General features: G+C 35.0%; 3 protein-coding genes and 3 pseudogenes across 6 annotated transcripts, besides 2 other annotated features; 1 reads left to right on the forward strand and 5 right to left on the reverse strand.

Moving 5' to 3' along the window:
- Positions 1 to 10,034: part of a mobile genetic element that runs on past the window's edge.
- On the reverse strand, positions 253 to 672 carry TVAGG3_0521590 (protein of unknown function, DUF4108 family; the record flags this gene model as incomplete). The annotated part of the gene is made up of 1 exon (XM_051237251.1): positions 253 to 672. The coding sequence occupies one exon, from the start codon at positions 670 to 672 to the stop codon at positions 253 to 255; it is 420 nt and encodes a 139-aa protein (XP_051095075.1).
- On the reverse strand, positions 722 to 1,705 carry TVAGG3_0521600 (uncharacterized protein; the record flags this gene model as incomplete). Its single annotated transcript, XM_051237252.1, has 1 exon — positions 722 to 1,705. The coding sequence occupies one exon, from the start codon at positions 1,703 to 1,705 to the stop codon at positions 722 to 724; it is 984 nt and encodes a 327-aa protein (XP_051095076.1).
- Positions 2,859 to 3,315, reverse strand: TVAGG3_0521610 (annotated as a pseudogene). The gene has a single exon. A coding segment is annotated over exon 1 (457 nt).
- On the reverse strand, positions 3,692 to 4,342 carry TVAGG3_0521620 (annotated as a pseudogene). Its single transcript has one exon. A coding segment is annotated over exon 1 (651 nt).
- Positions 6,308 to 7,871, reverse strand: TVAGG3_0521630 (annotated as a pseudogene). Its single transcript has one exon. A coding segment is annotated over exon 1 (1,564 nt).
- On the forward strand, positions 9,046 to 9,924 carry TVAGG3_0521640 (uncharacterized protein; the record flags this gene model as incomplete). Its single annotated transcript, XM_051237253.1, has 1 exon — positions 9,046 to 9,924. One exon carries the CDS (start codon positions 9,046 to 9,048, stop codon positions 9,922 to 9,924), a length of 879 nt encoding a protein of 292 aa, XP_051095077.1.
- A 1,926-nt stretch (positions 10,035 to 11,960) lies between the features above and the next one.
- Positions 11,961 to 12,623: part of a mobile genetic element that runs on past the window's edge.

Consider the following 12,623-nt stretch of genomic DNA (forward strand, 5'->3'; position numbering starts at 1 on the left):
TCCAACAAAAGTTCTTAGAATGCAAAGAAGGCACATGCGCTGTTCTTGAAGATGAAATAGAAAACAGAATAGAAGAGCTATTAAAGGACAAAGAACTTTTACATAAATATGGTTCTGAGAATTTGACATAACTCCACCAGAAAAAGAAGAAGAAGAGAGAAAAGAAAGAAAAGAAAGTAGAAGAAGAGAAGAAAGAACCTGAACCAGTTCCAGAGAAAAAGAAATTTGACATGTAAAAATAAAATTTTATTTTTAGAACATTTCTGGGTCAATGTCAATGTTCTCTTCCTCTTTAGGAGCAAACACTGGCTTAGACTCTAAAATCTTTTTACCCAATTTACCTTGAACTTCAACTATCTTAGACTCATAATATTCATAGTCGTCTGCTTTCTTTGGTTCATAAGGTATAACAAGTTTGTATGCTTTGCCTTCTTTAAGGTTTGAGAACCTTCTGTCAAAATTTTCTTTGACTGCTAACAAACCTTCTATGTCTAAGTCTTCAAATTTCGCACCATTTTTAGTCACAATAGCAAACTTAACTGGTTCGATGTTCCAAACTTTGTCAAATGTAGACTTTTCAAAATGGTAGAAGTAAACATTCAAATATGTGAATGGGTCTAGTTCTTCTTTAAGTCCTGACATGTACTTGTTTACTGAGATGAATTTTGCCATCTTTTCTATCGGATAAAAAAATATTTTTTTTAAAATTTACTCAGAAAAATTATTTCTTTCTATATTTGCCATTCCGAACATCTAAAAGATTTTTGACATTTGCCAAGAATGTTCGTTTAGACGCTGTCATATAACCATACTCTTGACAATATTGTTTATACGAGTCGTACAAAGACCTTTCATCTAAACACTCAAAGTCAGTTTCATCTATGAACAGTTCATATACACTCTTGTTTGCTTCTAACAATGTTTGTCTCTCTTCGGTATGTGGAATTTGTCTTGGATTGAACTTTGAAATATCTAATGTCATGAAATATGAGAACAAGTGGTTGTAAAAGTTAGGTGTCAAAGTTTCTGCTAAGTCGTCAAAATATTCTGTATCTTGCATATGAGCTTCTGACGTTCTGACAACTACATATCTTCTGTCAGAACTTTCTAACTTCATCGGAACGGCGTTGTTTGAAACCATGACGAAGTTTGCAACATTTTCACAAACTCTTTGGTCTCTATACTTTCTTTCAACAACTCCAACTTTGTCTGTTATAAGACTCTTCAAAGCATCTGAGTTCAAAACTTTTGTTGTATCTATACTTTGAAGTTCGTTACATACTATAAGTTTCATATTCTCTATTGAGGAGTTAAACTTGCCACAGATGTTTTCTAAGTTTGTCATATTCGGGTTCGAATAGCCTTCTAACAGTTTGCATAAGATATCTGTAAAGAAAGTGTTCTTACCTGTTCCTTGTTTTCCAATTATGATGAGAGCAGTTTCATTTTTAGCACTTGGATGTTGTAAGATGTTTGCAAACCAACATAAGATATACTCATAGACTCTTTCGTTTCCATTGCATATAATTTCTTTGACATGGTCTAACCAAGCTTCTATAACATCTTCCTTCCATTCTACTTGTTCGTATTTATATCCAGTGAAGATAGAATAGAAGTTTGGAGAAGGTGTATAGAACTTTATACCACGAACTGAAAAATCTTCAAGTTTTGACAATAAGATATCCCAAGCATCTAACATCTTCATTCCAACTTGTACGACTTTTATTTTCTTAAGTTTCTGTCTACATTCTTGTTCTGAAACTATTGTTGCTCTTGGTTTGTTAAAGACAACATCCCATTCTTTCATGACATAACATTCTGGGGCAGAGTCACATAAATGACTAAACGTTTCAAATTCTCGACTGCTTTGTTATAGTCTCTAAATGGACACATATTTCTGAACGCTTGGAAGTCATAAAAATCTGAAACATCTATTCTGTACATTTTTATAAAAATAAAAAAAATATTTTTTTATTCTTGACTTTGTTGTTGCATTTGTTCCATTTGTTGCATTTGTTGTTCTTGAGCTATTTGTTGTTGAAGTTGTTCTTGTAATACAATACTTTCACCAGTTGCATCTTCCAATTCGAAACTTTCTGCCGTCATTGACAAATACATAGGACATAAAAGTTTTACAGGAACAAAGTTTGCGTCAACTAAGGTTAAGTTTATGTTTGCTAAAGTGTTTGAGTTTACTAAAGCTGAAAACTCTGCATTCGAATGAACAATAGGCAAACCAGCAGAGAAAGTGTTGTTTATAGCATGAGTATCTTTTGGTCATAGTAGTTTCTGTCGACATTCGAATAACACTTTGAACCTAAGTTTGAAACAATATATAAATGGTGTACTTAAAGTCAATGGAACAGACATTCCTTGTATGACACCTTTTCCTGTTATAGGAAACTGTTGGTAGTAAAAACCAGATATAAGTTTTGTATTATAGCTCATATCGTTTATAGTAAACTCAGTCGGACATCCAAACATAATGAAACCTGCTCTAGTTGCAGCACATGTTACATCCGTCCTTAAAGTATTAAATAAGTCAACAAAACCTGTTGGTGGTATATCTGAGTAAGTATCTTCAAAGAAGTATTTTTTACCATTCACAACAACAAAGTCTTCTGGTGTCAAAAGAGCAAAACAGGCTTTAGTCGTCATTGTGTTTAAGGTTAGTTTACAATATCGTCCTTGAGGACTTTGTAAGTTTGTTGTTATAGAATTATATGACTCAGGGTTTTTAGTCGTAATAGTATAAACCACTATGTCTTCTGCCATTTACTTAGCAAGTAAATTTTAATGAAATGTTGTGGTCGTCAAATATTTTTATGACGTCTGGGAAACTATATTTTAAGTTCAACGTTTCACCTCCTTTCATAACGTATATCTTGTCAATGACATTATATGAAACACCACAGCAAGCAATGTCGGGTTCTATTTCTTTGATGTTTATATCGTCTGCCTCTGTCAAAAGTTTCAATAGTTCTTTCAAAATTTCATGAGGTGCGATGACATATGAGTTCACTTTTACAGGGTTGTGCTCAACCAAGTTTAACATTATACCCAAAGCTGACAAATCTTCTCCTGAGTTTTAAGTTTGTCTTTAAGTTGTTGGTAGTCGTTTCGAATATCTGCAACAGAACTTAAGTCTCTGCTAACTTCAGGGTATGTTGGTTGTTCTTTTACAGGAACTATTGTTATACCATCTTCGTCTTCGTATGGTTTCCCCACTTCAACATCTCTTTCTTTGACATTGACAACAACACTTTGACTGTTTGTTTGAGTTGGTGAATTTAACTTCACATCTGCCACCGCCATTAAACCTTTTGAAACACTTACGCTTCTATTTTTCGGAAATGACATTTTACTTAGAATAAAAAGATGGACGTATTTGAGTATCTCTTCGAATTGAAGCAGAACAAAGTTTACACACACAAACAATACAAATACATTGACAGAATAGTTCTTTATACAAACAATGGAAAATGTTATAGAATAGCAGTCTTTGCTGAACCAAAATATTTTCATAAAGCAAAGAAAGTTGGTATAACTGAAATGGTGAAAGTTCTTGAAGCAGACAAAAATATAACAACAAAACTGACCGATATTTCTAAAGGTAAGTTTATAATACAATTTTATGTCAAAACTGGCGTACTGTCAATATTTGACGGAGAGAAGTCAGTTCAAGAACAACTTACTGACCTGCTGCCAAAATCTGCTCGATGGAAGCTGTCGTTATACCAATCTGAGGAGCCCCAGCAGGTTTCATCGAACGAATCTTCAAAAGAGCATCTTCCGTGAAAAGTGCTATTGGTTTTGTAAACTTCTTTGCTTTCAATTCATTTGGACCGTCTCTGTCACCAGTATATTGTATTTGAACTGTACCAACAGTTGAAATACCACCCATAAAGTCTTCTGAGTCAGCAAATGGAATGCCAAGCCAAAAGTTTGAACGGTCTCCATTTGTATATTGAGTTTTTGAGCTCCTGTATGGTCCATACTTTCACATATGGCATAATAGAACTTTGCATTTCAGGGTTAATGGTTGTTGTGAAGTTGTTGTTAAAGTTCATAGCATCTAATGTCAAGTTGTATGACCTCATATCCTCAACTGTAGAATATTCTTCTCTTGGATAGTATTTGCCATCTATGTTTATATGATATTTAATACCAGGGTTGTAGAAGCAAGAATAGTCATTTATAGTTCGTCTGAACAGTACAAACATAGTATCTGCATGTTTCATTGCAGTTGTTAAGCAATATCTGTTCTTGCACCTGGGTCAGCACTTTGGTTTCCAACTTCACCTGCAAAGTCTTTGACAGATATTTGGTGTATAGGGAACATAAGTGGAACTGCAATATATTTGGCAGCTAAAGCATTTGAAATATCTGGGTCCAACATATAGACTGCAAGTCTGCTTTCTATTCTCTTGCATTCAAATTTTTCGCATGTGAACTTAACTGGGTCCCAAGCATCTCCAGCAGCATTGAAATAATAGTTTACTTCAGTGTTGAGGTTTGAGAAACCAAAGTCTAAGTCAACTTTGTTTTGCAAAAGTCGGCGAATGACATTTTATTTGTTCCCACTACTTCTGTAAGAGTGAATGGGTCTTGTGTTGGTGCAATGACTAAGTTATTTTTGCTTGGAGTAAGTTCGATAGAAATTTTTCCTGCCCAGTTTGGCAAGTATCTTAAAAACCTGAAGATGAGGAAAGATGACAAAGGAACTCTAAGTTTCAATTTTACTTTGGTTACTGCTGCTGCAGTTTGTCCAGAAAGGTTAACATAAACTCCTGGAACGTTAGGGTCAAGTCTTCTTATTTTCTCAATAGTTGCATACTGGTCTGTTTGTTCTCTAGCTTGTGGTTGTACTGAGTTTCTCAAAGCGAACCATTCATAGTTTGCCCATGTTACTGTTTGAACTAAGTCAGAGTTAGAATATATCTTATATCCCATGAAAACTTCTGGAGCATATTGGTATCCGACATAGAAAATTCCATTGCAACCTTTCTTGTCAGACAACTTGGCAGAAGGTTTTATTTCAATGTCTTGTTCCACGTATAAGAAGAGTTGTCAATAGAAATATATGAAACCTGTCGCAAGCAATATCTACTGTTGTTGAAGAACCTTCTCCAAACTCACCTACGTTTCCATAAGAAACAGCAGTTGTATATTCGTAAGTTCCAGGAACTATTTCTGACCTTCTAATGGCATTGTCGCATTCGTTATACCATTCGGAAACATTTCCATTCATAGCATCCAAAACTGTTGGCGTTATATTCTGAGCGGCGTACATTTCATATGAGTAAAAATATAGAATAGTTGGATTTATATGTCATAATAGAACCCACTCCGACCAAGCTTTACTTTCTTCCTGACTGAGTTTTTAACTCTTCTTTTTCCTTCATTGCCCTCTGCTTGAAGTTGTTGCATCTTTGCATTATGTTCATCTAGTATGTTGCAAATTTCCCATGTCCTTTTTGCCTTTTGGCTCTGGTCGCCCATCTCAGGTAACCTATATCCTAGAAAGAGTTTGTCATAGTCTGTATTTGAGTCTTCGCGTATTGTTTGCATGACTCTTTCCTGAGTTTCTGGTTCAAGCTCTTCAAACAGAGCTTGTCCATATGGAATAAGCTCGTTTCCAAATATATGTTTTTGTAGCCATTCTGGTTTTCTTTCCATGTTACCAACTATATCTTTTGTGAATGGGAAAGCTTCTACCCAATCTTTCAGTCTTGCGTCGTTTATTTCTGTAGTTGGTTTTATTTTGTCAAGGAACATGTTTTTCAATACTAACATTTCATTTGGTACTGTCCATTTGAGTTTTCTTAAATATTCATCCCTTCTCGGTTCATTGTCTGCAAAGTAAGTTTTTATGACATTTTGTAAACTTTCGTTTGCAAGGTCATGTACAATAGGTTCTCTTCCTTCTCTATCCCTAACTTTCTTTCTAAACTCTTCACCAAATATACCATCTCTATGGTTCTGTGTAGTTCTTTGAGATAAATGTTCTAGAACGTCAGGTGTTATATTTCCATCAGCCATGTTCATTTCATACTGGTCAAAATATCTGCATCTTTCATATCTTTCAATGGCATTAAAGCCGCGCTTAAAATACCAGCTATATCTGGTTCACCATTGACTTCCATTGCGTCTACAACTTCTTGGAATTGTGGTTGTAAGTTTATGAACCACCTATCCGATTAGCTTTATGACCCCATCTCATTGTAGTTCCATCGTCTGCAGAAACAAAAGTAGGTTTGTTTCCATCTTGGTTAGGTTCTGAATGAACTTTAAACAATGTTTCATTTCTATATGTTTTCTTGAAATTTAACCTTTTATCTTCACCGAGTTCATCCGAAGATTGAACGTTAAATGCTCGTAAGTAAAAAGGGTTGTTGTATTTGTGTACATTTTCTTTCAGTGCTTCCATTCTATGCGAATATTTTCATCTGTGTTGGAGTCTTTTGTATGTCGGCAAACATTTTTCGATATTCTTCTACTATGTCAGCCGAATTTTTTTTAGACTCTTGGAAATATTCCATATTCTCCGCATACTCTTGTTGAGGGTCAAGATTTTTCGGCTGTTCCAAATCTTCATCTAGTTCTGTGAAGTTAGTTTCCAAAGGAAGGACTTGTTCGTTTCCTTCAGGCTCTTCTAGCTGTTGTTGCTGAACTATTTCTTCCATGTCTGGTTGTATCTGAACTTCTTCCTGTGGAGTTTCTTGTACCTCATCTGCTGGCATTTCATATATTCCGAGACCGTTTTCAACAATTTCCCTATCTACGTCATCCGCATTCATAAGCTTTTGTTCTTTCGTTCCGTCTCTATTTTTTACGCGTTTCATGACGAAAGTTGAATTGTCATTTAGCTCTGACATCAAATATCTCGGAGTAAATTCATCCATGTCATTTGGATGATATGCTATTAAATCATATCCCTTAGCGAGCTTGTATTTTCCAGGTTTGAGATTATATCCGTTTTGGTGCTGAGCCATAAAGCTAAATAGGTTCGGGTCAGTATTTCCATCCTTGAACTTTCCAATAGCTTCTTTATATCTGTCACTAAAGTCAACAGTATCTGGGAAACCACACTCTTCTTTAAGCATTTTTAAGAATTCTTGGTTTCCTTGTTCTCTACTTCTTTTATGTCCTTGCTCTGTTTGTGGAGGTGGTTGTTGTGCAGGGTTTTGAACTGTTGGTTGTTGTGTTGGTTGTTGTTGTGGTTGTTGTTGTGCAGGGTTTTGAACTGTTGGTTGTTGTGTTGGTTTTGGTGCATGCCTGTGTCTGTGTCCATGTGACGATGTAAATGTTCTAGGTAGTCCTGGTGCAGGTGCTTCTCTTGGAGGGTTTGGTGGTATATAAGTTCCACTAGCTAGTATATAAGTTCCACCAGCTGGTATATAAGTTCCACCAGCTGGCACATATGTTCCATCTGCAGCGTAATGTCCTACCTGACTTTTCGTTCTTAAGAAAGCATTTACTAGGTCTGTTTTGGTCTGTTGTAACTCTTTTTCTTGACTTTCCACAACAGTTGCTCTAACGGCGTCATAGGCACTTTGAACTGCCTGTCTCGTTGCTGCATCTGTTATTTTCGTCATATTTTGTGCTACTTCTCTTAACTCGTTGTCGAAACCTTCAGACTTCAGTTTCTTTCCAGATGAGAAGTCGTTCACTTGTTTCACCTTACTATGAAGAGCTTCGAAGGCGTTCTTAAAGTCAGCATTTGTTAAAGCTTCATTTGAACTGTCTTCATCCGCTTGTATTTTTGTCCTTATTGACCCTATGAGTTGGGCTGCTTTAGCGTTGGCTTGGGCATCTAACCAGTCATTGTTAGCTTTTATATATTCTGCGCTTTTCATTGCCTTTTGCATGGCTGCGTCGTTATTTTTACTTTCTTGTGCTAAGTTTTCATACTGTACGGTTTGGTTTTGCAACTGTAAAAGTTTTTCTGCCTTTACATTTGCTTCAACTTCCTTTTTATACTCATCGCTATCCATATATGTCTTCAGGGCTTTTTGTTTTATCTCTTCATCTTTCAGTATTTTATATTGAGTAGTATGGTTTTTCAAATTTATGACATCTTGTTCCATTTTTGCTACTTCTGTTGCTTTTTCTGACACTTTTTTCGCATATTCCTCTGTACTTAGTTCTTTCAGTTGTTCTTCTTTCTTCTTTTTCTCTACGTTTAACTCATTGAGTTTCTTTGTGTGTCTGTCATATTCTAGTTTCTTTTCGTTTTCACTTATTTGCTTCTGTATGTCTATGTTTGACTTTTTGACATCTGTTATTTGATTTTTGAGTGAACTCAAATTCATTTGACTTTGAGGGTTATATGCTGTTCCGTCTGCAGCTCCACCATAGCCTGCCATTTTCGCTAAAAGTGCCGCTCTTAAACCTCCACTCTGTGCACCAATGACTCGGTTTAAAAGCATAGGATTGCTTGACATTTGTTGCAACATAGTGGGGTCATTCAGCATTTGTTGTTGCAACTGTTGTTGTGGTGTCAGTTTTACTATTGGATGTTTCAATGCTCTCTTCCTCTTACGTATATTCTTACGTAGCTTACGTGGCATTTTAAGTGAAGTTAAAAAGCGGTTTTTGACAGATGTTTATATGACACTTTTTGTTCAGCTCAAAAAACTACTCGGTCAAAGTGTTGTCAGTTTTGTAAAATAACCGTCCTATCTCATTCTATAAGGGGGAAAGTCTTCTCAAAGTATACTTCCTTGGAACGCCCGTAACTTTTCCTGTAGCGACGATAGACCCTTACTTGTCCGGACAAAGTTATACTATTTTGAGTGCTCTACAAAAAAGTCAACGGCGACGACTCTCAAAAACCGTTGTGTAAAAAGTTTTACCGTTGGACAAAAAAGTATGTATAGAAAACAAAAAACGTTTATAGTTCATTCAATATTTGAGATGGAACGGTTTGCCAACGGAGACTTTTCAATAAAATAAAAAAATAGAGGGGGTTACCGTTGACGAAAACGGTTTATTTTAAACTTTTCTATGAGTAGTCCGAAAAAAACAGTTTATTTTTGTCTAATGGAAGCCAACATTAACAATTCTCAACCGCTAACCAAAGCCAAAGCCCCACAACCTCCAAGAACTGGCACAGCTGTTAGAATAACCGCCAAAAAGTCTAACAGCGAATTAAGAGAAATTCTTCAACAAATTTGCTCTAAATATCTCAAAGACGCCGAAGAAAACACACAACCAGACGCTATATACAATACTCAGTTCTGTGAAGTTCTGAACAAAGCAATTGCTAGTTCAATTGAACTTACTAAGACAATTCCAAGTCCAATTGAGCTTAGCGATGTCTTAGTTCAGTATTTTCCAACATTTACTAAGCTCATAATGTTGAGAACTTTATACCAAGTTCGTCAAAATCTTCCTCGTTACATGCAACGGTCATTCGACAAGACAATTGCCGAATTCCAAGTCTTTAGTTACGGATATGACCAAGATGAATACGTTGACGAGTTCGGAGACAACTGTACAAAATGGTTTGAATGCTATACGACAACACAATTTGAATTCGACTTTCTCGAATTCAACGCAGCAACTATTCATATCATTGCTCTTTACCTTTCCGAACAAGAACAAGACCTCGCAGATGGAGATGTTGTTACTGTCGTCATGAAAACTCCTGAACAATTCGGAAAAAAGAAGTCTCTAATTGCCAAATTTGTTCCAGGACATCAGCTTTTCCAACGCACAGAAGTCTTCTGTATTCCTGGAACTAAGTTCTTTGTCAAGAGCGAACTCAAACAAAGATATAATGTGTCATTCAATTACACATTATATAATGTTTTCGACCCAGAAGAAGACTTCTTCCCAGAAGCAATGGAAGAGGAAGAAGAAGAGAAACACGAAGAAGAGAAACACGAAGAGTCCTCCGAATTCACACCAGAAGACTAACAATTTTCCGAATAAAAACCTCATTTTATACTAAACATCTTCGGGGCTAGAAGGGGCGCAGCCCCTGGAAGCCCCACTGCCTTTTTTTTTTTTTTTTTTTTTTTTTTTTTAATTTTTCTCAAGTTTTGATATGCATACACATATCTTGATTACGCAACAAGTTACAATGATTAGACTACCCTACTTTCCCAACATTTAGAATAAGGTTATTGCCCTAAAATTCAGTTATAGACACTTAGGAGAGCATTTAAGCCATGATATTTTGGCATATGATAGAGAAACATCTTATAAACATTTTCAGTATGTTTTCCTATAAAATAACGATCTCACATGAAATTACTAAAATATCAAATTTTGATTTTCACTTTAAAGTTGGGAGAATACTCTACAGTGACAGGGTATACAATTTTAACCTTTGTTTTGATTATAAATAAAGTATTGATAGAGATATGAGTTGTACAGAATTATACACGTGTGTTTAATCAAATGTAAGTTGTGCAACAATAATGATTAGCTAGATAGTATATTAAGGAACTGTGATTTATGATCTAATTCAATAAGATGTAAATGATATTCAAATATATTAAATAAATGCGAATGTTCAAGATGTGAAATCAGTTAGTTAATTGTTGTATATAGATATTTTACTGTGATTAATGAATTTTTTAACAATTTAAAATTATCAAATTTCAAAATATGCGCAATGAGATAATTTGAGAGTATTTTGAGAACTGAAGACTTATGATTTAGTGTTTTTGAATAAGCACATCAATATAAAGATAGAAAATAAATTGAGATATAATTTTTTTGAAGGTATTATAAGGGTGGAGGTAGTAGGATAAATTTTTAATGTTCTATACTTTCATGGCAAATAATTAAATAGAAGTAAAACTTTGTTTTAAGAATTGAAAATTTTAAATAAAAAAGGAATGTTAGTAATGCTAATTTATTTGATTCCGGGGGACGCCCCGGTTATCAAATATATTTATTAAAATGGAAAATCTCTCACTTTTCGAAAAAATCGAAACTGCAAGGATCTCCGATTCTCGATATGATAATTTATTTGATTCCGGGGGACGCCCCGGTTATCAAATATATTTATTAGAACGGAAAATCTCTCACTTTTCGAAAAAATCGAAACTGCAAGGATCTCCGATTCTCGATATGATAATTTATTTGATTCCGGGGGACGCCCCGGTTATCAAATATATTTATTAGAACGGAAAATCTCTCACTTTTCGAAAAAATCGAAACTGCAAGGATCTCCGATTCTCGATATGATAATTTATTTGATTCCGGGGACGCCCCGGTTATCAAATATATTTATTAGAACGGAAAATCTCTCACTTTTCGAAATTTTTTTTAACAAAAATATGGCATTCTTAAATTATAGTTACATGTTATTTCACAATCATTATCATTAAAAAATTCAATTATTCAAGTTGTTTTGTCCCGACGGTTTTTACGGTTATAAAAATGGTTGCGAACTCAATCCATCAGCAAAATGTCGGTTGGGGTGCCCTTCTTGGCCTCCTGAGTACTCACCAAGATACCCCCAGCTCCCGCAAAACACCTCCCTTAGGTGAGCATTAACTGATGACATGAGTTAACAATTCTACAAAATCATCAAGCATGAAGGTTTATGATTTATAAATCAAAATCTCAGAAACTGCTTGACTTTGCAAGTTGCTGTCTTTACCGGTTACTCTGCTGCAATCTCTTTTCTGATTGCAGGCAGAGTTCTGCATCCTGAGGACTTTGCCTTGCAGATATGCTTGTAATCACTACGTGAGCAACTTGGTGTTGCAAGTTGCTGTCTTTACCGGTTACTCTGCTGCAATCTCTTTTCTGATTGCAGGCAAAGTTCTGCATCCTGAGGACTTTGCCTTGCAGATATGCTTGTAATCACTACGTGAGCAACTTGGTGTTGCAAGTTGCTGTCTTTACCGGTTAGCTTTTTTTGAAGTTTCTTCGCATCTTATATAAGCTCTAGATCAATATTTATCATCAGAATTTGCATCTCATAAAGCACAATATTAATCAAATAGGCAAATTTCATTCGGAGTCTCTCATTAAATGAGAAACTCCGAATGAGATTTGCTCTAAGGTAATGTACTTGTTATGCTTGGCCTAGAAGCAAGGAGGAAACATGTATATGGTTTGTTTATACTGAAGTTATCTGGAATTCTCTCAATTGAGGATTCAAATCCAGATAACAGCAGTATAAGTTAATATTGTTGTGCACCTCAGGTTGTTTATAGGCCCGAGAACGAGAAAAGAATTTATGGTGTGAATTGGCTCGATATATACCTACGCTCTGTAAAAAATACGTTATATTTTCTTTCATATGAGAAAAATGTTTTTCTTTTTATAATACTATGTGCTTTGTTACTTCATAAATTGTCTATTTTTCTTATTAAAACCTATTTTTTCCGTGTGATTCGGAATCTACGCATTCAAAAAATGCGTTTTCCGCTCTCAGAACGCGAAAATATGAACTACATGACGAGATAAATCGATTTATTATGTTCCTAAATATTCTCATTTTTCAATCTTGCTCAATACTCAAAAATAAGCAGACTCTCAAATAGAGAACATAAAATAACTCATATTTATCATATTAAAATTTTGAAAAAGTCTCCCGAAAAAATCATATTTCGAAAATTTCAAAAAAATAAGTACATTTTTCGCCAAAGAAA

This window comes from Trichomonas vaginalis, chromosome II (genome assembly GCF_026262505.1).
Source record: "Trichomonas vaginalis G3 chromosome II, whole genome shotgun sequence".
Lineage (NCBI taxonomy): Eukaryota > Parabasalia > Trichomonadida > Trichomonadidae > Trichomonas > Trichomonas vaginalis.